The sequence below is a fragment of the Miscanthus floridulus genome, chromosome 3 (assembly GCF_019320115.1).
Source record: "Miscanthus floridulus cultivar M001 chromosome 3, ASM1932011v1, whole genome shotgun sequence".
Lineage (NCBI taxonomy): Eukaryota > Viridiplantae > Streptophyta > Magnoliopsida > Poales > Poaceae > Miscanthus > Miscanthus floridulus.
The window spans coordinates 81,523,317-81,545,958 of NC_089582.1; the positions used below are offsets into that span (position 1 = coordinate 81,523,317).

Here is a 22,642-nt window from a genome sequence, read left to right on the forward strand (position 1 = left end):
GTAGAATTTGATGAGATTTAAATTTTGTAGTTGACAACTTTTTTTATTTGAGATTCTTTATATTTGAAATGTATTGTATTCTCTACAAATCAATGTTGATTGCAACTAAAATTTATTTGTGTAGTAGTATATTGCATTCATTTGAACTTAAAACATTTTTAACAACTTGATCAAAATTAGAGAAGCTTGACTTAGGACATAGCTACATTTGGAAGGGAGAGGGGAGTAGAAGATATCAATTCTTCCATATAGTCTTTACAAATTTAATTCCCGTCCAATCTATATTAGGGTAAGTATAAAAGAGAACGTAGGCTGTAATCATGTCAGTTTCAAGATGCACCTATATATGTTTTCCACGGTCATTTTGACTAAGGCCCTGTTTAGATACGAAAATTTTTGGCTTTTGGCTACTGTAGCACTTTCTTTTGTATTTGGCAAAAATTGTCCAATTATGGACTATTTAGGCTTAAAAGATTCGTCTCACCAATTACGGGCAAACTATGCAATAGTTATTCTTTTTATCTACATTTAATGCTCCATGTATGTGCCGCAAGATTTGATGTAACGGGGAATCTTAAAAAAAATTGGATTTTGGGTGGCATCTAAACGGGGCCTAAAGTTCCAGGAAAAGGTGGCTACAAAATCAAGCGTGATGTAAACTTTTTTTTAGCATAAAGCGTGATGTAAACTTTCCATGAAGATCTAGGAAAATTTGAAAGAACGTCCAAATCCATGGGAAACTACAAGTGTCTACCTAAGAAAACTGGGAGCAGAAACCTAGTGCTGGAAACAAAGATTCTGGAATATTGGTTCTTGCCGAACTGCATCTCTATATTTTTTTTAATTGGCAGATCGAATGAAGCATTAATTATTCCACATGATAAATAAACAAAAAACAAATTATGGTTGCTTTCGTCCGGGTGACAACGACGTCATCAAGTATTAATTCACCACTGGATACTGACAGACACACCAACGAACGAATGATAGCTCAGGAGCATTTTAATTATTGGATTAGAGAACAACACTTTTTTGAAATAAAAGAGAACAACACTTTTGCTTGGCTCTTTATTTCATTCTTTCAGTCACTTTTGCTTGCTTGGTTCCATCTGTCACCTATAGCAATATAGCATGAGTTGTAGTTGAATTTTACTTACTGGTTGGGAGACCTATATATGCGCTGTTTGAAATGGAGGAAGGAATAATATAACTGGCAAAAAGTGAATGAAAGAAGATGAAGAAAAAATAAAAATAAAAAGAGGCTGCAGCTTGTCACCTTGAAGGTCACTCCGGTTGACCAATCAGAAATAATCACAATCACAGCTTTGAATACCAGCACATAGAAAAAGAGGTTAACAAGGGAAATGGGGTCAAATTGCTGTTGGTAGCATCAGGGGCCAACAACAACAAACAGCACTCTTGCGTGCCCCTTCAATTCCTTCCTTACAAAAAGGTAGCTAGCTAGGAAGAGCACAACGTACATCTGCACTGCACTGCACCCAGGAATATAAACCTGTCTTTGAGGAATCGAATATTTTTGAGGAGGGAAGGGAAGGGAAAGGGATGAACGCCGACGACCTGGGCTCGCCGAGGGAGCTCACCGGGCTGCAGCGGAGAAGGGCGCTGTACCAGCCGGAGTTGCCTCCATGTCTTCTTCAGGTTTGCGGTTTGCTTGCCAACATTTCTTAGTTTCTTCCCCTGCTGCATCTGCAACTCTACATGATGGTAATCTTTTTTTTTTTTGAGTTGCATGATGGTAATCCTCCTCCGACAACTTCAGGTTTATGATATGATGCTAATCCTGCACCTTTGGTTTCTTGAGTGTCATGGATGTTTCCAAGAGTTATTTCTTATTATGATGTTCTCGATGTAACAAAGCACTTGCTCCTTTTCACCGCCATATGAAAGCCGAAAGAAAAAAAAAACTGCTCGATTTTGGACGCACCGAGACCTAGGAAATTTTGTCACCTTGCTGTATAGGAAATGAACATAGCTAAAATAGCTTAGCTGATGGAAGACGATGGGTGTACAACTCTGCCTTGTAGGCTCCACTCCTATTCATCTTTCTTCTCAAGTACACTGTAGTTCTTTATTTTATAAATTATTCTCAGGTCGTTCTAATGATACCAGGCACTTGGGAGATCATTCCTTGGTGATTAGTCATGGTCACGAGATCATTCCCTGTAGCTGTAGCTAACAGCTTTCTGACCGCTGTATGACAATCTGGCACAGTGGCGGCGGCCCCAGTGCTTCTAGAGGAAGCAGACTTCTTGGTTTATAGATAGAAGCTTCTTTTTCTCACAAGTCACAAGCCCCTTTTCTTTCAACAGGATTCAAAATTTTGTTTTTTTTAACCACATGACGTCAAAAAGATGTTTGACGTTGATGATACCACACGCTTGCTACTTTTCACTGTCACATGAGAAGCGAAAAAACCGCTCCATTTGGATGCGCCGAGACTGAGGAAATTGTGTCACCTTGCTGTATAGGAAATGAACAGCAGGCGGTTAAGCCCCAAGGGTGGGAGCTGGCCGGCCAGGGTTCAATCCTTGGCTCCTACAATGCCCTCCAAAGAAGGCCGGGTCAAGTGGCCCTTTTCAAAAAAAAAAAAAAAAAAACATAGCTAATAGCTTCTTAGTTGATAGAAGACGTTGCCATGTAGGTTCCACTCCCACTCCTTTTCGTCTTCATTATCAAGTAAGTTATAAGTAATAGTTCTTCTTCATTATCAAGTAAGTTATAAGTAATAGTTCTTTCTTTTATAAATCTTCCCAGGTAGTTGTAATGAATCAAGAGACCTGAGAGCCTTGGTGATTAGTCATAGTCACGAGATCATTTCCTGTAGTTAACACCTTTCTGACCGGTGCATGACAATTTTGCACAGGGCTGCTTCTAGAGGAAGCAGAGACTTCTTGATTTATAGAAACTTATTTTCCTCACCAGCCCCTTTCGTTCAACATAATTCAAAGTTTTCTGCCCTGTCCTTTTTCCATAGAAAGAAAAAGTTAAAGACCCAAAATGAGTTTTTTTTTTTTGTTCTAGCACCGCTGCGTACATTACACAAGGACATGTTTTAATTAGCACCGGCCAGCATCGGCATGCTTAGATTGAGCTACATGGCATATTCAGATACTCACTTTTGCCTGAAAATATATATTCTTCCCTCATGTCTCTGGAAAAAAATATGTTTTATTACAAATTCCATCCACTATATATGACCAGGGAACGAGAATCAGAGTGGAGTTTGGCGACTCAACAACGACCATTGATTCAAAATGCGCCGACATCGTCGCACAGGCATTCCCACACATCTTTGGTCAGAAGCTGGTGCGTTTCCTAGAGCCACACACTGACACGGTGGTCTCTGAATCTGATGCACAAGTCATCCAAGAACACCCACCAATTAGGTTGGATTTGAATTCCTAATTGCTTACTTTCAAAAAAATGAATTCCTAATTGCATGCTATGATGACCCAGCTAAAGGGTTACATCTTCAATCGTGTCAGGATTTATATTATACATAATAATATAATCGTGTTGGCAAATCTGAATATGTGTGTGTAGGGTGGGTGTGGTGTTTTCTGGAAGGCAATCACCTGGCGGGCATAATGTCATATGGGGTACTTATGATGCTATGAGAGCTCAGAATCCACACAATGTTCTGCTTGGGTTTGTAGGTGAGCATATTTGCATCAGTCAACGTGTTAGAATTTTAAATTACTCTTGACTCTTGAGCAAGCAAAATGGTTGTTTTTAATAAGGATTAAGAAAAAAGAATCCACAATTTTTTGATGTGCTGCCAAAGTCCACTGAGAAACATAATCATATAACATTTTCTTAATGTAATGACACAGTTCTCCTGCGTCAAGAAAATAAAAATAAACATAATGATAAGGGAGCACGACTTAAGTTGATTTTTTTTTTTTTGTATAGGTGGCACGGAAGGCCTATTTGCAAAGAAGACGCTGGAGATCACTGATGATGTGCTTTCGTCATACAAAAATCAAGGTTACTCATATACATTTAGTAAGCTATAAAATTGTTCCTTATGTAGTATTACATATGTTAATAATAGGGGAATCTTTGCCTCCTTGAAGGTGGTTTTGATTTGCTCGGCAGGACTGTTGATCAAATCCGCACGACAGAGCAAATAAATGCTGCTAAGGCAACATGCTGTGATCTTAACTTGGATGGCCTAATCATCATTGGAGGTGAGACAAGAGAGTACCCCCAAAAAAATCTCGTTCTACATTAAACTATATGGTAGCAGTGAAATTTTAGCCTCCTAATCAAATGGGATTTGCTCGACAGTTTGTGAAATTTTAGCCTCCAATTTGAATGATAAATAAAGTGATTCTTAAAGGTTTTTAATCTACAGGGGTGACCTCCAATTCAGATGCTGCTCAGCTTGCAGAGATCTTTGCGGAGCATAACTGCAAGACAAAAGTATATATGTAGTCATTATTCATTGGCATACTACTTTTCTTGCAACCTGAGAATTTTTCAGAGACGTCATCATTTTTACAGGTTATAGGTGTCCCTGTAACGCTGAGTGGTGATCTCAGGAATCAGTTCGTGGAAACAACTGTTGGTTTTGATACAGTGTGCAAGGTGATTCCTGTGACCAATTGCTAGCAGTGCAGCAATTCAAAATTCTGAATGCAGTATGAAAATGCCGTATCCTGAAAAGTTTATTCGATAATTTGCTTTCAGGTGAACTCTCAGCTTATAAGCAATGTTTGCCTTGATGCAATCTCAGCTGGGAAGGTATTTGTGACATATATCATTCATGATGCATTGAAAGCATAAATTTCTGGTCATTTATTTTTCAGTCAGGAGGCCAGAACTGAATGTATCTAAATGGTATACTTACTCTGCTTGACACTCTCCTCTCTTTCAGTACTACTATTTTGTTCGCTTGATGGGTGGCAAAGCATCTCATGTTGCATTAGAGTGCGCACTTCAGTCACACCCAAACATGGTATGGTTTGATCAAGTGAAACTATTCCATATTAAGTTAGATCTGTACATCTTTACTAGTAAATTTCTGCATTCAGGTTATATTAGGAGAGGAGGTGGCGTTTTCAAAGCTCACATTGAAGGAAATTACAAACAAGATATGCGACGGAGTAGAAGCAAGGGCGGAACAAGGTCTGTACACTTACAGGATAATTTGTTGCATCAAAATATTTTGTAACTTGTAATAATCTGGTATATGGGATATTAATTTTTAGGGAAATACCATGGAGTGCTAGTTATTCCTGAGGGACTAATAGAAAGCATACCAGAAATGTATGCACTCATTCAGGTACATGTTAATTCTTACTTACGCCTAAAGGATAAGATGTACAATGCGTGTTCTGTTCCATCTGATTTTACTCATTTTCATTCTAAAAATATTTCAGGAAATCAATAATCTCCACAGTAATAATGTTTCTGAGGCAGACATTCCATCTCAACTTTCTCCATGGGCCGCTGCCTTGTTCAAGTTCTTGCCATCGTTCATTAGGAGAGAGGTTGTGCATGACTTGTACAATTGAATTTAGTCGATAATATTTTACTTTTGAAAATGCTGTTCTGAAGATCTCAAACATGTTTTTGTTCATTCAGTTGATCCTGCATCAAGAATCTGATAACTCAGCACAGCTATCTCAGGTATATGATATGATATGGTAGCTCTTCATCAAAATTTTATCTTGCACAATTATTGATGACATTTCCTTTTCCAGATCGATACCGAGCAGCTCTTAGCTTATTTAGTAGAAGCAGAAATGAACAAGAGAACAGTAAGTTCCACTACATTTTTTTTCTATTACAGAATTTTTGTTGTTCTGATGTTTTAATTGGTTTCTAGAAAGAAGGAAAGTACAAGGGAAGAAAATTCAGTTCAGTGTGCCACTTCTTTGGTTCTCAAGCCCGAGGATCGCTACCATCAAACTTCGACTGCAACTATGCTTATGTAAGAAACAAATCTAAACACATTATTTTGCTCCCACAACCACAATATATTCTTTGCAAGAAACAACACGTGGTGGTGGTATGGCACACATCTAAATGTCAAAGAATGCAGGTTCTTGGCCATATTTGTGTGCAAATAATAGCAGCTGGATTGAATGGTTACATGGCTACCGTAACAAATCTGAAGGACTCGACAAACAAGTGGCGATGCGCTGCTGTTCCTCTAGCGGTATTCTCCTTTAACCTGTTATTACTACTTTGTTAGTCTGTTTTCTTGGTGAATTATGTTCTCAAAGTAACCAGTATCAATACTGGGCTGTGATTATTTACCATTCTTAACAGGCAATGATGAGTGTGAGGAGACACTTGCGTGGTCCTGGAGCTGTTCCTATTGGGAGGCCAGTTATCCATCCTTCTCCTATTGACCTGAAAGCAGAGTCATATGCGTAAGTTGAAGCATCCTTTTATTATAAAGTTATTTCCCGTGTTACAAGTACCTAAAGATTGAACCCTGAAATGTTTGAGTCATGTCTGTAAAGAATAATAAGAACAGTCGATGGCAGGTAAAAAAGAAAGCTTTAGTTTTGCTTAGTTTTCAGGATAACCAGAAACAACATAACTGCATCCATTTGTTTTTTTTAATACCGTTGAATTCCAGCCACTCTGCAAATTCAGGAAACAGGAGAAGTATAAACAAACTCTTTTTTGTTTTATATACTACTCAGGGTCCTGAGAGAGAAAGCCTCAAGCTTTCTGTTAGATGATTTCTACAGAACTCCAGGAGGCATTCAGTTCGAAGGACCTGGCGCAGGCACCAAGCCTATCACATTGACCATAGAAGAGCAGGACTATCTGGGTGATATCGAGATACTGCAAGCCTACTTGGACAAGGTGCACACACACACACACACACACACACACACACACACACAAAAAGAACACATATCTGATATGTATCTAGCTTCAGAAGATAAGAAAGTCGGTGCCTATTGTTAAGCTTATCAAGCATAATAATGTCACAGGTTAGGACCATCCTGAAGCCTGGATGCTCACGGGAGATTCTCAAGGCATCAATAAGCTCAATTGCGTCAGTAAACGATGTGCTCAAGTTCATGTCGGCACCCCTCAATACAGAGCTTCCTCTCTACCACTTCAACTGATTTTTGAAACCTCATCACACATACACTGTTTTAGTCAGTGAAGATCTGGCTGTTATATGACATCAGTCCAGTAAACAAAATCTGGTGGAGAATCCAGAGTGCCTTCTACAACACTGTTCTTTTGTAGCCTCTTTTTTCTTTGTGATATAACCTTATTGCAGATACTGGGTAAGGATCAATAGTAAAATATACATAGGATAGATTCTATTGCCTAAGCTGCCTGAGCACTTCTCTCACATAATTTGAACATTTTGCGAAATATTTTTTTCACAAACACGCTTATGCATGTATTTCATTAAGTGGGTAACATTTTGTGAAATATTGCATGCGGATTGAGCGATGCGTTTCTCAATAAATATGATCTGATAAAATCCATGTGTGGGATGTTTCTAGCCATCTCAGTGCCTATATCTAGTGTAACCAGCACTTGGGAGGAGTTGTTGTGAGATTTTGCAAGTGCAAGATCCATCAGTATTGTGTTATTCTATATATATGTCCAACATGATTTCGCCCTTTAATTTCAACTTGACATGTATTTTTGCCAAATCATATAAGAGAACACACCATATTATACAGACTCAATATAGGTTCAACAACATCATGCACAAAGGCACCGAAACTTGTGTCATTACAAGCTCAGAAAAGACAGGCAACTCTTCGAACATCCAAGATGATAGTTTTCACTCTGAACATCTCTATAAGGCCAGAAGAAACTTATGTAAGCTTTACAGCAATCTAACAAAAATCATGTTATGTATGGCATTTTTAATCCTCATTCCCTGAGCAATGCAGGGAGCATATTAAGGTAAGAAAGAGTATAAGCACAGGGTATTTTAGGTGTGCGATTGCAAAAGCATACATTATCCAAATTCCACTCAACAGTACATGATTATTATCCTCAGCAAGTTGATGCAGAGCTTGGTGATTTTTGAAACATGGGAATAAGCATGGTCTGGAAAGGGATGAGAGAACTTGATGCGCATTGGTGATCACCATCTGCTGCAAACCAACCTGCAGGGCAACATAACAAGATTTGGGTAAAATAGAAGTTGGAGAATGTATGTTCCATGCCTAGCAGATATTTCTGTCCCACAGCACACAGCCCCTAAAGGGCTGGGATGGGTGAACATGGAACTTTTATGTACTTGTTAAATGGAAACCATTATGTGCTCACACAATCTCATTAATCACAATGCAGAATATTGACTATTGCAAAATATATCAGATAGAAAATGGGTGCCAATTGTGTATACTGCAACTAGACTCAAATGATTGCCCAGTACTCCACTACGTGCTGGAACTAAGCAGTGAACTTAATCCAGTTGCAATATGAAGTTCGGCAAAAGCTAGTAACCCTATGTAAGACAAGCATAAGAAACACTGGTTTCTGTGGGAGATATAACCTTATATACATGGTGTTGGCTGACTTTATATGATTGTTCCACTAGGGATTAAGGCATCTTTAATCACTGTGACAATGCCACTTTTGATAAAGTATCCTTCTGTCTCCCTTACTGCTTCTTGGACATTATCAAAATTGATTATCTGTAAAACAACTATTTAGGAAGGATGAACTGATGAATACATAACAAAAACAGCATTGCACATTTTTTGTCCATTATTAATTCTAGGAGAATTTAGAAACAACTTGTACAAATAGTGAATATGAATTCCTTTGTATTTTAATTTTCTTTTGGTACAGAGAATCTATAGCTTATATGGTAATAGTCCCATGGAAATATATAAAATAAATGCACGATCAGGTAATTTAGAATCTGACAAGAAAAAAAACTAGAAAACGGCAGTCACTCTCTTTTGGAATATGGTAAAAAAAAGATCCATAGAAACCTTTTTACATAAATAAGATATTTGATTAATCCCTATAGTTAAACAACAGGCAATAGATACAAAACATCATCAGCTTAAGCCAAATTCGATATATTTGAATACCTTCACATTTTCTCCAATACGAGCATTTTTGTCGATTATTGCTTTTCTGATATGTGCATTCTTCCCAATACCAATGGGAATGCCACCAGTCTCAGAAAGGACTTTCTTATCATCCTCAGTCTGAACAAAAAAGAAAGAATGATAAGTTCTCATGATATTTCCATTGGGCGATGTTAGAGTTCTGTTTGACTCTACTTTACCTCGTAATAGTCTGCACCCATTAGCAAAGAGTCCTCTATAACTGCACCTTCAGAAATGCAGGAACGGAGTCCAACTACGGAATGGTTGATTGTGCAATGCTAGCGAAAGGAAGACGAAGTGGAGCACAAAAATTAGATAACGGGTTTAGGACGTCTGTGCATTGACATGTGAGAATGCACAAAGAAGCAATGACAATTGACAAATAGATCCACAAACTAACTTAAAGATCCCAAATGCATTATGATATGAAAGCCTCTGAAAACAATATATACCAATACATCAGAAAACATGTGAAAAAGCTTCTTACTTTAATAACACAACCTTCGCCAATAACACTGTCTGTCACATCGGCATCAAGAACCTTTGAAGGAGGCAAGTATCTAGGTTGCGTATAAATTGGAGCAGAACGGTCATAGAAACTGTATACAGAATGTTTGATCAAAGGTAAGTGGTGGATCTAGAAAATTGCAGCCACCTAACTTCTTATGTAGACATGTGCAAACCATACCTAAAATCCAGTACAGGCTTCTTGGTTATTCCCAAGTTTGCATTATAAAATGCTTCAATGGTACCAATATCTTCCCAGTAACCATCATATAAGTAAGCTTGCACCTGTCGAACACAACATCATCATAAGCAAACATAGTAACTATTAAGAAGGCAAAGCCAAATCTCTCAATAAATGATGCAATTAGAATCTTTCAATCGACTGAAATGCCCCAATCATAAAATCCACAATGATAAAACAAAAACTGGAGGAAAGAAACCAAGAAAGCTCAAGAGCATAGCATACCCTTAATCCAATTTCTGTTGCGCCAGGAATAACCTCACTTCCGAAGTCATTTGCCGCAGGAAAGTTTTCTCTGAGAAGCTGAAGCATCACATCTTTGCTAAAAACATAGATTCCCATACTAGCAATATAAGGCAGTTCCTTGGCCCTCTCAGGATCAAGGCCCAATATAGTGGTGTCAACCTGAAAAGGTAAAACAAGCAAAAATTAACTGAAAAAAGTGCAATCACAGAAGTAGCTCCAACAATCAGGACGCATAAGAACTGGGGTCAAAAAGTTTATCACATTTGTACCATCATTGATCTCAGCTTGTATCCTTTTGGTTTTTCTGCAAACTCAACTATCCTCCCTTCATCATCAATTTTCATAAGACCAAATGCAGTTGCACGTTGTTCATCCATTGGCAGGGCTGCAACAGTTATATCAGCATCTGTTTCTCTATGAGCCTGAATGAACTTTTGGTAGTCCATACGGTACAGGTGATCTCCAGCCAGAATAAGGAACTCCATGACATTGTGCTCCTCAAATAGCCACATATATTGACGCACAGCATCTGCAGTACCCTGAGATGGGAAAGCAAAACAGATCAACAAATCAGTGTGAGAAGTTGGATGGGGAATTTAGTACAAAGGGAAGACAGCATGTAAGTGGGTAGCGGAGGAAACAAGCATTTAGCTATTGGAACCTTATGTTCGTCAAAACTTCTAAAGGCAAACTCCACCTATTAAACATTAAGTGCCCCATGTGACAAAGTACAGTAGCTCATATCAATTGTCAGGAGATGCATTAAGTCCAATAAAAGTTTGTTTACAAAGCAGGGTAGAAACATTCGATTATCAGAAGTGCTCAACCAATTATTTTCTCTCCACTTATTCTATGCACCCTCTGGAATCTAGCTACAAGTGAGTGGCAGTGCACTGACCGTGCACTTGTGCAGCTGCATTTGTTGCAACCAAAAGAAAAAAGAAAAAAAAAGGTACTAATCAATTTTGTAAACAGTTCAAGGACAAAAATAAAAGTTAAGGTGGGATATCTAAGAGAATATTAATAGACAAAGCTGAAAAGGCAATGATTCAGAGATGTACTTGGTATCAAACATCATCACTGCTGTTGTCAGCATGAGCTAATATTCCAGGATGAATAAATTGATCACATGTCAACAGATGAACAAAGACACCTGAAACCAGTTGGGATTCTCTGGACTCTGTTGTGCTGCAAGGACCTCAACGAATCCTTCATTCTTGTACCCGGCAATGTTGTTACCATAGGCCCTTGAGAGGTGGCGGTTGAGCGAAGCAGAGTTGAACTGTGTTAGCACATATATCTTGGAGACGTTACTGTTCAGACAGTTGCTGACAGGGATATCTATAAGCCTGTAGTTGGCGCCCAACGGCACTGCTGGTTTCGCCCTCTTCTTCGTCAGTGGATACAGCCTTGTCCCAGCACCACCTCCAAGGATGATCCCAAGAACACTCTGTAGGAATAAATGGACCACATGAATTACAAGTGATGAAAATGTGCCAGAACATTCAGTGACTGATTCGGTAGAACGGCACTTACATCGCAGATTTTATCAGAAAATCTAATAAACTGACGGCAAGGTACAATCTTTAGATCTCGAGGAGATTATTAAATGCATTCCATGGACCACGCAAGATCCTAGTATAAATAAAGTAACAATAAATTATAAAGGCAACCCAACCAGTCACCCAACAGCTAACAAATTCAAGTGTTGCCATCATCTTTCCACCATTTCCTTCTTGGATCATATTGGATTCAAACCATTTAGAAAATTAACATGAACAGTCAGCAGAAGTGAACGTTTTTACCCATCTAACTAAAAATAAAAAGAACAAGCTCACAACCATCAACCACTTGTGATTTCCCTACATTTTGCACCCAATCACACAGAAAGATTCAACCATTTGCAATGTACACGCGCAAAGTACGCCCGAAACCGCAGGTGAGAAAAAGAAATCGCCTGAGCGCGTGTTTAGTTCTTACCCTAAATTCCAAAAAAAGTGCTACAGTAGCCATTACATCTACGATATATGCATGGAGCATTAAATGTAGACGAAAAAAAACTAATTATACAGTTTGATTGGAAATTGCGAGACGAAAGTTTCAAGCCTAATTAGTCACTATTTGTCAAATAAAAACAAAATGCTATGGTAACCAAATTTCCCACTTCCGCCCCACTAAACACGCGCTGACTCGAAAAGTCGAATCTTACCCATCCGACGCCATCCAAAAGCCAAAAATTCGCTCTTTTTTTTTATCACGTACCGTGCTGGCGTCCGGATCAAGGCACGCAGCCGTCTCCCGCCGGCGCGCCACCCTGACACAACCGCCCGGCGGCGTCCGAGGCCGAGATCACCGGGGAACGTAGCAGCGGCCAGGATCGGGGCCAGGGAGGTGGCGGCCATCGCGCCCATCGCCGTCGCCATCGGCGGTGGGTCGGACGGAGCGAGCTCGCGGCAACGGCCGAGAAGGGAGGGTGGCGTGATGGGGGCAGTGGCTGACACTGTGGAGTGCCGTCTCCTCTACCGGCTCTGGGAGAGCCTGTTTGGCGTTTTGCTTTCGCGTCACTGGTGCCGTGATGTGCGGAGAATGATGATTTCTCTGCATTTATAGAGCACCGAGTATCGTGCCTAGTTACGAAGAGGAGCCATCTCATCTCGAGTTTCTTCATTTATTTACTCCATCTGTAAAAAAAAACGTATCTTGCTTTTTAAACATTCATTTTTTTTCTAAATTTCAATAAAATTTATTAAAAAAATAATATCAAATATCTCTAAATATGTTTATTCTAAAAAGGCATTTTCTGATTAATCTAACAATACTTATTCAACACATAAAATATTAGTATTTTTTATATATTTAGTTAAATTTAAAAAGTTTAAGTTCCCGACCATTTCTTTTGCCAGCAACCCGGCACTGTGTGGCTTCTTTGCTGCACACCATGTGATGGTGTCCATGGGAAACACAGGCATACAACAGCACGAGGTATAGCATCGTCTCTCGTGTAAACCGACAATATAAACGTAACTGGTTACTGCCGGAGCTACGTGGAGGCCAGCCTGGACAATGGCCCCACCTTACCTATGCAAAAGTTTCACTAGTTCTTAGTTGTAAATCACTAGCAGTAGAAGACAACACTAGCAATGAAGTACTACCTTTTGCCACTAGGAGAAACAACGGCGCATAATTTAACTCTGTCCTTTTTACCATTAGCAAATTGCATGTTTCCTTTGTCTATATTTCCTTCGATATAAACTTGCAACTCTAAAGAACTTTATTCATGCATGGAGCGGCAACCAAAAAACTATAGCATGTAGTCACCAAGATCATCTACCAATTTTTGGTATAGAACTTGAGAACCTTGAGATGACGGTTTATTTCTAATTGGCTACAATTTCATAATCATTCACTTTGCCTATTACACAGTTGATTGCTTAAATACTATAGAAAAATTGAGCAATTTGGCCCCTCCTTTAGTTTCTGTCATGCTCTGCCATTGCAGATGGCCTTTTCAATACATGTATAGGAATTTGAAGTGCTGACATCAACTATGAAAGAAGATACACTACATGAAATTCAAGAAAATATTTCAGCATTCTAAGTTCACCGAGTAATTGATCCGAAAGGGGAGTTCCATACTCGTACAAGTCAACGTTGAAAGAGTTGCCGATATATGATCTAAACATGACGTTGGGAGAGGTTGCTTGTGAACTCCTGTGTGATGAAGCAATGCTACTATATATGCTGATCCGATGACATGTGAGATGATGCTATTTTATATGAGTATTCGAACTACCTGTGTGATGCTATTATATGAGTATTTGGCTTGCTGAATTTTGGCTAAAACTGACTAAAAACATTGTTCTGGCTGAATTATTGTAAAAGAAAAATACAGTTTCGGCTGAAAAAAGAAGCCGAACAAGCCGGTTTCTGGGTACGCCGAACGAGGCCATTGAGTGATGGTATTATTGATGGCTCAACTATCTATGATATGCATGATTCTTATTGATGGTGCTTCTGATGATGCTTGATGATGAGAGACATGAATAATAATCCGCACCGCTGATCTAGCTTGGGTCCAGAGACCTCTCATCAGGTATGTTTGCGTATCAAAATAAACCACAGACGGGCATCATAGTGGTATGCGTTGACAGTTGTCGGGGCTATGTAAACGGGATACCCCAAAGCTGGGCCTTAAGAGTCGATTAGGATGGCCCAGCTGGCCATAGCCCAAGCAAACGCGGCCTGCCTCAACTGCTCGCCCTCGAGCTATCAGTTTTTCGGCATCAGATGGCTAAAAAAAAAATTAGAAAGGAACCACCAGTTCCTCTCAAGCAGAGTAACAAAGCTCCAATTAGTGACTTAGAAAACTTACAGCAAAAACACTAGCATTTTGTACATATGCCACGTCATCGGGAGTGAACAATCCAGACTCACTCACAACCTGTAGAAACATGCATATCCATTGAGAGACATAATACTTAATATCCAATTCTAGACTATATTTATAACAATACGAATTATATAAAGACAACATGGGGTCATTCGGCCTGTTCGCTGGTTTGTTTCTGGGCTGGTTTAGGTTGGCTGGTGCTGGTTTATTGTGAGAGAAAAACACTGTTGGCTGACTGGTTTGGGCAGGCTGAAACCAACAAGCGAACAGGCCAATTGTTTACTAGAAGAAACAAACTTTTTGACGAATTCGTTTTGGCAGGAGATATGAATTCCCAAATTCACAATAATACTAGAAATCAATTGCAATGCATGCACACGAATTTGTCACTTTCTCATTAAGATACCTAGTAGAATGTTTGCATCATGAAAAAATAATGAATAAATGACTTGGTATAAATAATGTATTGAAGTAAAACAGTTGATGTTTTAGTTTCGCATCAAAATTTAGAGTTATATTTTAACTATCTATCTTTCTTAAAAACTTATATAATGTTGATGTTCCAAACATCACAATTGCAATATCTATTTTAGGTAATAATGTAACACATGCTCATACATATGTTATCAGAATATTATGTGTTCCAGTTGCAAGGGGCATGTGGCCCAGTGGAACAATGATTTGGCGAGCGCAAGGCTTCACCCGATGCCAACAAAACATGTCAACTTTTCGGACATCCGCAATATCAAAGAAGGTTTTCTTCGCAATCACATGAATGTTGACTTCCGATCAATGCAGCCATCCCCTTTTGGTCAGGCCTACGTTTGCTTCAATTACATTCATGAGCGTTATCTGTTGATCCAGACTACCCCCCACCCCTATAGAAATGGTACGGTTTCTTTTCTACCTCAAAACAGAGCTTGGAATCTAACACCCTAAAAAATTACTCCTTTTGAAATAGAGAGAAATTGAATTAATTTTGAATTTGTGTGCTTATGAAAACATAGGAAAAATAATAATTTTCATTAAATTAAAATTTATTATAGGATGTAGCAACATTGTTGTGTATATATGCTGGTGCATTTGATTTATTAAGGTGAGTGGGTTTGACCAAAAATTTAAAATTGAATTCAAATGTTTTTGAAATAGTTTTGAAATAAAAAAAAATAGAAAACTCCCCTTCTTCGTTTTGTCCCAAGCGGCCCAATTACCCGTGCGACTTGCTTCCTTTCCTCTTCCCCGCGCCTCCGCTTCGGCCTGTCCTGCTCTCCCGCGCGCAGCCTGCTCCCTCTCATGTGCGGCCCGCCTTCTCACTTCCCGGACCGGCCCAACCAAGCCGTGGGCGCCGCTCTCCTCTATCCCCGCACACAGTCGCCGACAACTAGACCCCGCTTGTCAGCGCCTTCTTCCCTGAGTCGGCGTCATCTACCACCCGCTCGTCACCGCCCGGACTCCGCCGTCGAGGAAGTCCCCCGCCGCCACGTCTTCGTGTCGTGCCATGCACCCCATGCCACTCTGCCTCATAAAAGGCGACCTAGGTACTGCACCACATCACGTCGCCTTTCTATCCCGCCCTAGCATAAGCAGTTGCCTCGTCCCAAGCCACCGCCGCCGCCACTAGAGCTCGTCGTTTCGCCTCGCCGAGTCCCCATGCCATCTCCGCTCCGTCTTGGACCACAAAAAGTGTCGAGGTGAGATCGCCAATGTTTCCTCTACCTTCCGGTGCCCTCGCTTCGTGCTATCATGACCCATAGGACGTTTTCCAAGCTTTGCCGACGAGCTCCTCGCTGCCGGCCATGTCCACCACCATTCTCAGCTCCATTTCCGACCGTCCAGTTCCTCTTTCCCTCCCCCTGTCTAATCCCTACCGTCCAATCTCTATCGGACGGCTCAAATCCAACCATACCGCTTCGGTTGGCAACATTGCATAAGAGCCCCTGCCCTTTTCTAGTATAGAGTTCGTAGTCCATAGCATATTTCTGGAATATGTCTTTTCTTTGGAAAGCGTAGTTTCCTTTGGTTAGATCTAAAATACGTTTTCATCTATTTACAGTTTTATCACTATTTTATTTAAGCTATAACTTCTTCGTTTTAACTCCGATTTGATCCGTTCAAGCTGCGTTAGATTCGTAATTGCGTAATCTACATATTTATCCTACTGTTAAACATGTTTTCAACTTTTGAAATTTAAGGTTAGATTTAATCTATTATTTTATTAAATGAAATCTTGTTTAATTCATAACTTCTTCGTTATAACTCCGATTAGAGTGCTTTTCGCGTCTGTGTGTTGGTAGTAACGTGTAAAACATTGTAACACCTCTGGTGTTTTAACCTAATACTAAAATTTGACATGTCATCATGTGCATTGCAAAGCATTCATATAGTATAAAGTTTTGAATGCATTCACTAAATAAGGTTTATTTTATAATGTTGTTATTTCATGGGATGTGTTTTAAAAACCCTAAATACAGATCATGACCACAAGGGTTAAATTTCATGTGATCATGTGAGGTCATATGTCCTTTGACTCAAATAATCCTAATAGGCCATGTTGCTGGTCAAAAATCAAAATCTAAGTAAAAGGAAGACAAATCAAATTTGAATTCATATTCAAATTATAAAAGTCCTTTTTGCCCCTTTTTACTAATTCAAAATCCATGAGGAATTTGGGGTTGAGGCAAAAAGCAAAGTTGGAGATTATTTTATATGGGTCAACTTTGGTATTCAAAGTTTTTCAAGTTTACATACAAAATTTGGAGTAATTTTGGAATGATTCAAATCTTTAAATGTACCCCAAATGTGAAATTCAAAATGGGGGCAGAATTTGAAAATGTTTCTTAAACCAAAGTTGTAGTACTTGAAAAGTTGAGCAACTTTCATTTTTGGAGATTTTCAACTTCTTTAGAAAATTTCTGAGTAATTTGAGAAATGAATGCAGTGGCAGTTCTGTAATTATTTCAAAAATTCACCTCCACCTCACTGCTTGCCGCCGGCGCCACGCGGAGTTCACCGCCGATCGGATTTCACCGCTTTTCACGCGTAGTGACACGCCCAAACCTCCGTGGCGAGTTCGCCTATGTGCTGTCATCACCGTACGCCCTCAAGCTTGCTATAAATAGGAGTACATCATCGTCAATCGGAGTTTTCCCATCGACTGTTCGCCGCCGGTGACATTGCCGCGATCGCCCAATTCATCCTCGTCGGACCACCTCAAGCCAATTGCGTTGGCCAGCAGCTCCGCCTTACCCTGCCGCTCATTCCTGACCTGCTCGCCTCGCTTCTAGCCGATCAGCACCGCCACGCGACGTCATCTTCTTCGGAGCCGGCCGAAGCTCCGCCGCAACCCACCTCACCGTGGCCAGGGCGATTCCGTATGTCTCCGCCTGCACCAAGCACATCATCGTGATCACTGTGAGCTCCTGAGCATGTTGCTCACTCTTCCTTTGACTCTACTGCGCCGTAGCCCTAGTTACATCGACCATCGTCGGGTCCGAGCCGCCATGGCCGGCGTCGAGTTCCATCCGGTGTGTCCTTTTCTGTTCTGAGGCTTGGGATAGATGCGTGACTTGGTGTAGATCATGTAGGAGCAGTCCGTCTCGTCGGAGAGTCACCACCGGCGCGTTTTGCTGGCCGGAACTGGCCGCGCCACCGTGCGGCTTCGTTGTGTCGCTGACAGCGGGCCCAGGCTGTCAGTGAAGCTGAGGAAGAAGAACAGTGAAAATTGTTATTTTCTGATTTTGAATAGTGCAGCAATTTTGCAATTTTGTAGGAATTTATTTACACATCCAAAAATTCTGAAAATTTTTGTGTAGCTTCTGTACATGTTCTAGTATGATTTGAAAATTTGAAACTTAGAATTTGAATAAATTTTTAATGTTCAAATATTTGGTCCATCAATTGAAAAATGCAATTTCCATGATTTTTGTAGGTCACTATATAACTCCAAAAATTATGAAATTTATTTTGGTACACTAATTTATCATGAGGAAGCTTACATAAAAATTTGAGCTTAATTGGACAAAGTTTATTTTATGACTAATGTAGACTTACTTATTTAATTAATTATTCATTTAATCAATGTTTAATCAATTAAGATTTGTTTGACTTTAGAATTGTTTGTTGACCTTGGGTAATTAACTTATAATGATCCTTAGTACCTTAATTAGTATTTGAACTCATACCTAATTTGTAATTAGTAAATCTTAATGACATTTCATGTGATAACCAAGGTCATTAACAAGTTAACTTGTCGAAACCCTAAGTGTTGATTAGTGTTGGATCTTGTTTTGGTCATGTTTTGTGACTAGTAGGGTTCCAAGATCCATTAGGTCAAGTCACATGTGTGGTTCTTAATAATAGTGTTGCAGGTTGGTTTTGTTGGCTTGCAACTGTACCGCGAAATAAAATCTATTGCGGGTGTTTTTACATTTCATGTGCCGTGAAAGCATCATATTTACATTATCATCATGTTAAAGCATATGTTACCATTTCGTGTAGAACCCGAGAACGAAACGATTCTAGTTGAGCAAGTTCTGGAAGAATCCCCGGTTGTCACGGGATTTGATAATTGTGGTACTAATCCGGAACCGGAAATCGTCAACGAAGGCAAGCCCCGGTTTATGCATTAAGCCATTACCTTGTTTACTTTGAAAAGTTTATCACCTATGTTATTTATTGCATTAAGTTGTTTAATTCAAATGTTACCTACTTGATGCATTACCTACCTTGATAATTGTTTACCATCCTTGAAGATGTTTTCATTTTATAAAGGCGTAGTGTGCTTAGTATGCTTTATGGTAGGCTTTCAAAGTAAAAGTTTCGATACAATCAAAGATGGCATACTGGCCAAAGAAAGAAAGAATGTAGAATTAGAGACTTGTCGGGTGACTTATCTTGAATGTTGGGTAATGTTGCCGACTATGTCGCTTAAAGGCCACTCATTGTGGATCTTCTAAACGAGACACTTTGTAGTACTGGTCACATACTCCGGTAAGCCTACTTCGGCTAATCCAATACTAAGACGAATGCCCGCGCACTGGGAGTGGAGAGATGGCAGGAGTATCGTGTACCCTCGTGGCTGGAATGTGGCCGGATTTGAGGTGTGCTGTACTCTCGGGTGGCGTGGAGACGGCTTAGTATAGGAGGATCCGGTAGCGAGGTTGATATATGCAAGATTAAGTTCTACATATGTCGTGTGATAAGGAATCCCTAGCTGGGACTTGAATCAATTCAAATTGCCGGTTCTCCGCGGATATGGAGACTCGATTCATTACAGAAGCAATGTAGTACTGGTGAATTACTAAAATATGAGAAAAGAATGGAATGAAAAGGACTGGAATACGAGAAATGTACATTTAGTTTGAGATAATGAACAAAAGGTACTTAGTGGTAAAACTTGAAAATAGAATGAAGAATAGTAAGCTTTTGGCAAAGAACTTTTGAATCTTGCTACATCCTTACCTTGCCCCAAACCCTTGCATCTCTAAAGTCTTACACCCCGTTACGTCGGGTTAGTCTTGTTGAGTACTTTTGTACTCAGGGTTTGTTAACCCTTGTTGTAGGTGAGTCGCATGCGCAGGCTTGTTTTGGTCCCTGCTGCATGTCGGTGTTTGAAGTCAACGATGATGAGGAGTAATGAATGGCCTTTGGACAAGGCGTTAGTCTGTATGATAAATAAAGTTAATGTAATATTATCCCGCTACTATGGTTGTATGACACTTATGGTATTGTAACTTTGAAAACAACTGGTTTGTAATAATGTTATCTTAAGACTTCCGCTATCTTTTACTCTGGTATATATTTGAATAAACTGTTGTAATCTGCAATGACTGTGATTGGGATCCTGTTTGAAAAGAGAATCGTGGATGATTCGGGTTTCCCGAGGACACCCGACAGACCTGTTGAGTTGTTGGGAACTCGTGTACGCTATTCGAGGTCTGTTAAGACAACGATAGGTGCATGTGGGCCTAATTCCTTAGGAGGTTCTGCCATAGCTGGTATCAGAGCTCCCAGGTTCCCATCTAAGATCATTGTAGGTTATTTTGGAAAACCTTCAAAATGATTTGGATTAAGGAGAGTAAACATGATATTTTGAAAGTTCAATTTCTTTCTTCTTACCTTTGATCTAGGCTCAATCCTGACTTATTTGAAAAGTGTGTGGCAGATAATATGATTAGGTTTGTCCTATGTATTAAAAATCTAGTACTTATGATTATATTAATCTTTTGGTACTTAGATTCGTAAGATCGATTCATGCATCATGCTTGAGCACCTTGCATTATAATTCCCCTTAATAGTGGTTGGGTAAGAAATGTCAATCCCATTCTTGCTAACCTCCGTTATCCTCAAGCTATTCTTATAGTCCTACCCTAAATTCTACAGGCTATGGCAAAGACCAAGAAAACTGCACGCAAGTCCACCGGACCTCATGGAATCCCGCGTCACCAATTGGCACCAAGAAATCACGAGCTTGGTGAAGGAAGTTCCAAGAACCCAGGAGAGGAAGGATCTTCAAGCAACCCCGCCAACATCGAGAACCTTAACAAGGAGCTCAACACTCTTCGTCGAGCTCATGCCAAAGATCAAGAGGAGTTGGCGGAAATGCAAAGAGGTATCACCATGACCATGGAATTGCAGAATGAAGCCTGGACACGAGAAGATGCGGCCAATGAACGCGTCAATGAGTTGGAGTTCTACGTAGAGGACCTGGAGATGGACAATGCCATTCTTCATGAGAATGTCCATATGCTGTATGCTCAACTTCATCCTCCTCATGGGGATGGTGAAGTTACCGATGAAGAAATGATTGTAGCTCCAGGAGAAGTCGAGAATGAAGAAGAGGAGGAGGATCCTAAGGAGTTAGTGTACTTCTCAGATGAAGATGAGGTTTCGTCCAATACGGGCACGGATGCCGAAGACTAAAAGCTTGGAGTAGTAGTAGTTCCTTTACTACTTTCCTAGAAAACCAGGGTTGTCTTGTGGGATACAAGACATGTAATTTAAATAAGAACCCTTTGTAGTATGTAACCGTTTAAAAAGCTTTCAATAAAGAATAATGTAAGTAAATGTGTTTCTCTAACAGATGCCTTGTCCTATCACCCAAACTGGTGCTAGTGGCTCGCATGATGATGATGAGTGCCCAAATCCTCCACCAATGCCCTCGACTATGGCAGATGCCATAGCTGCACTCGTCAATGCAACGGCAGAGAATGCCAGGCTATTAAGGGAGTTGGCGCAGAACCAGCAGGCACCATACCCTAATCGTGGCCGTCGTAATAATGGAAACGACGAGTCAACTTATGTGGATTTTACTGACACACGTCCGCCTGTGTTTTCTAAGGCAGACGAACCTTTAGAAGCTGATGATTGGCTTAGGATAATAGAGCAAAAGTTTGAGCTGATCCACTGTACTGAGGTTCAAAAGCCAAGGTTTGTGGCACAGCAACTCCGAGGAGCTACTGGTGCCTGGTGGGCAAATTTGGTAGCAGTACAGCCTGCTGGTCACCAAATCAACTGGAGGGAGTTCAAGGATGCCTTCAGGGCACACTATATTCTAGACAGTGTGATGACCATGAAGCTAGAAGAGTTCTTGGCTCTTAAGCAAGGGGAGCACACAGTGATGCATTATGTTGGGTGTTTCAACCACCTGTCTCAGTATGCTATTGAGTATGTGAATACGGACAGGAAGAAAAAGAATCATTTTCTTCGAGGCTTGAACACTAAACTTCAGACAATGATGGCGGCCTGTGGTAATGCAACTTACCATGAAACAATCAACATTGCTATCGCTTCGGAAGAGAATTACCGCCGACACAAAGAGGCGAAGAAGAAGAAAATATTTGCTTCCGGATCATCAAGTGGCAAGCGTCAGAAGATAGTATACCATCCTCAGAATCATGGCCGTACGCCATTCCGCCCACAACAAGGCCAAAGCAGGCAGCAAATCTTCATTCACCCTGCAACTAATACACCTTATACTCATCAAGCACCACAGCAGCAGAACAATGCCAATAATGCAAACCGCAATGCTACTCCCCAGAATCACAATTTTCCATGCTATAATTGTGGTAAACCCGGGCATTTTTCCCGAGAATGTCCGTATCCTCGAAAGAACAATCCTGATGCAACCAAAGCCCCTGTTAATCAAGCTCCAAATCAAGTACAAGGGCA

At 40.2% G+C, this 22,642-nt stretch overlaps 1 protein-coding gene and 1 pseudogene across 1 annotated transcript; one reads left to right on the forward strand and one right to left on the reverse strand.

Annotated features, from left to right (window-relative positions):
- The first annotated feature begins 1,322 nt into the window (after positions 1-1,322).
- LOC136541826 (pyrophosphate--fructose 6-phosphate 1-phosphotransferase subunit alpha-like) lies at positions 1,323-7,333 on the forward strand. The gene is made up of 19 exons (XM_066533947.1): positions 1,323-1,659; positions 3,223-3,407; positions 3,565-3,677; positions 3,934-4,008; positions 4,098-4,211; positions 4,379-4,446; positions 4,528-4,611; positions 4,714-4,767; positions 4,901-4,981; positions 5,058-5,151; positions 5,235-5,308; positions 5,406-5,516; positions 5,611-5,655; positions 5,730-5,786; positions 5,855-5,959; positions 6,071-6,187; positions 6,301-6,404; positions 6,684-6,849; positions 6,981-7,333. The coding sequence occupies exons 1-19, from the start codon at positions 1,564-1,566 to the stop codon at positions 7,116-7,118; spliced, it is 1,881 nt and encodes a 626-aa protein (XP_066390044.1). The 5' UTR covers positions 1,323-1,563; the 3' UTR covers positions 7,119-7,333.
- Positions 7,334-7,994: 661 nt separating this feature from the next.
- LOC136541827 (glucose-1-phosphate adenylyltransferase small subunit 1, chloroplastic/amyloplastic-like) lies at positions 7,995-12,642 on the reverse strand (annotated as a pseudogene).
- Between the last annotated feature and the right edge of the window lie 10,000 nt (positions 12,643-22,642).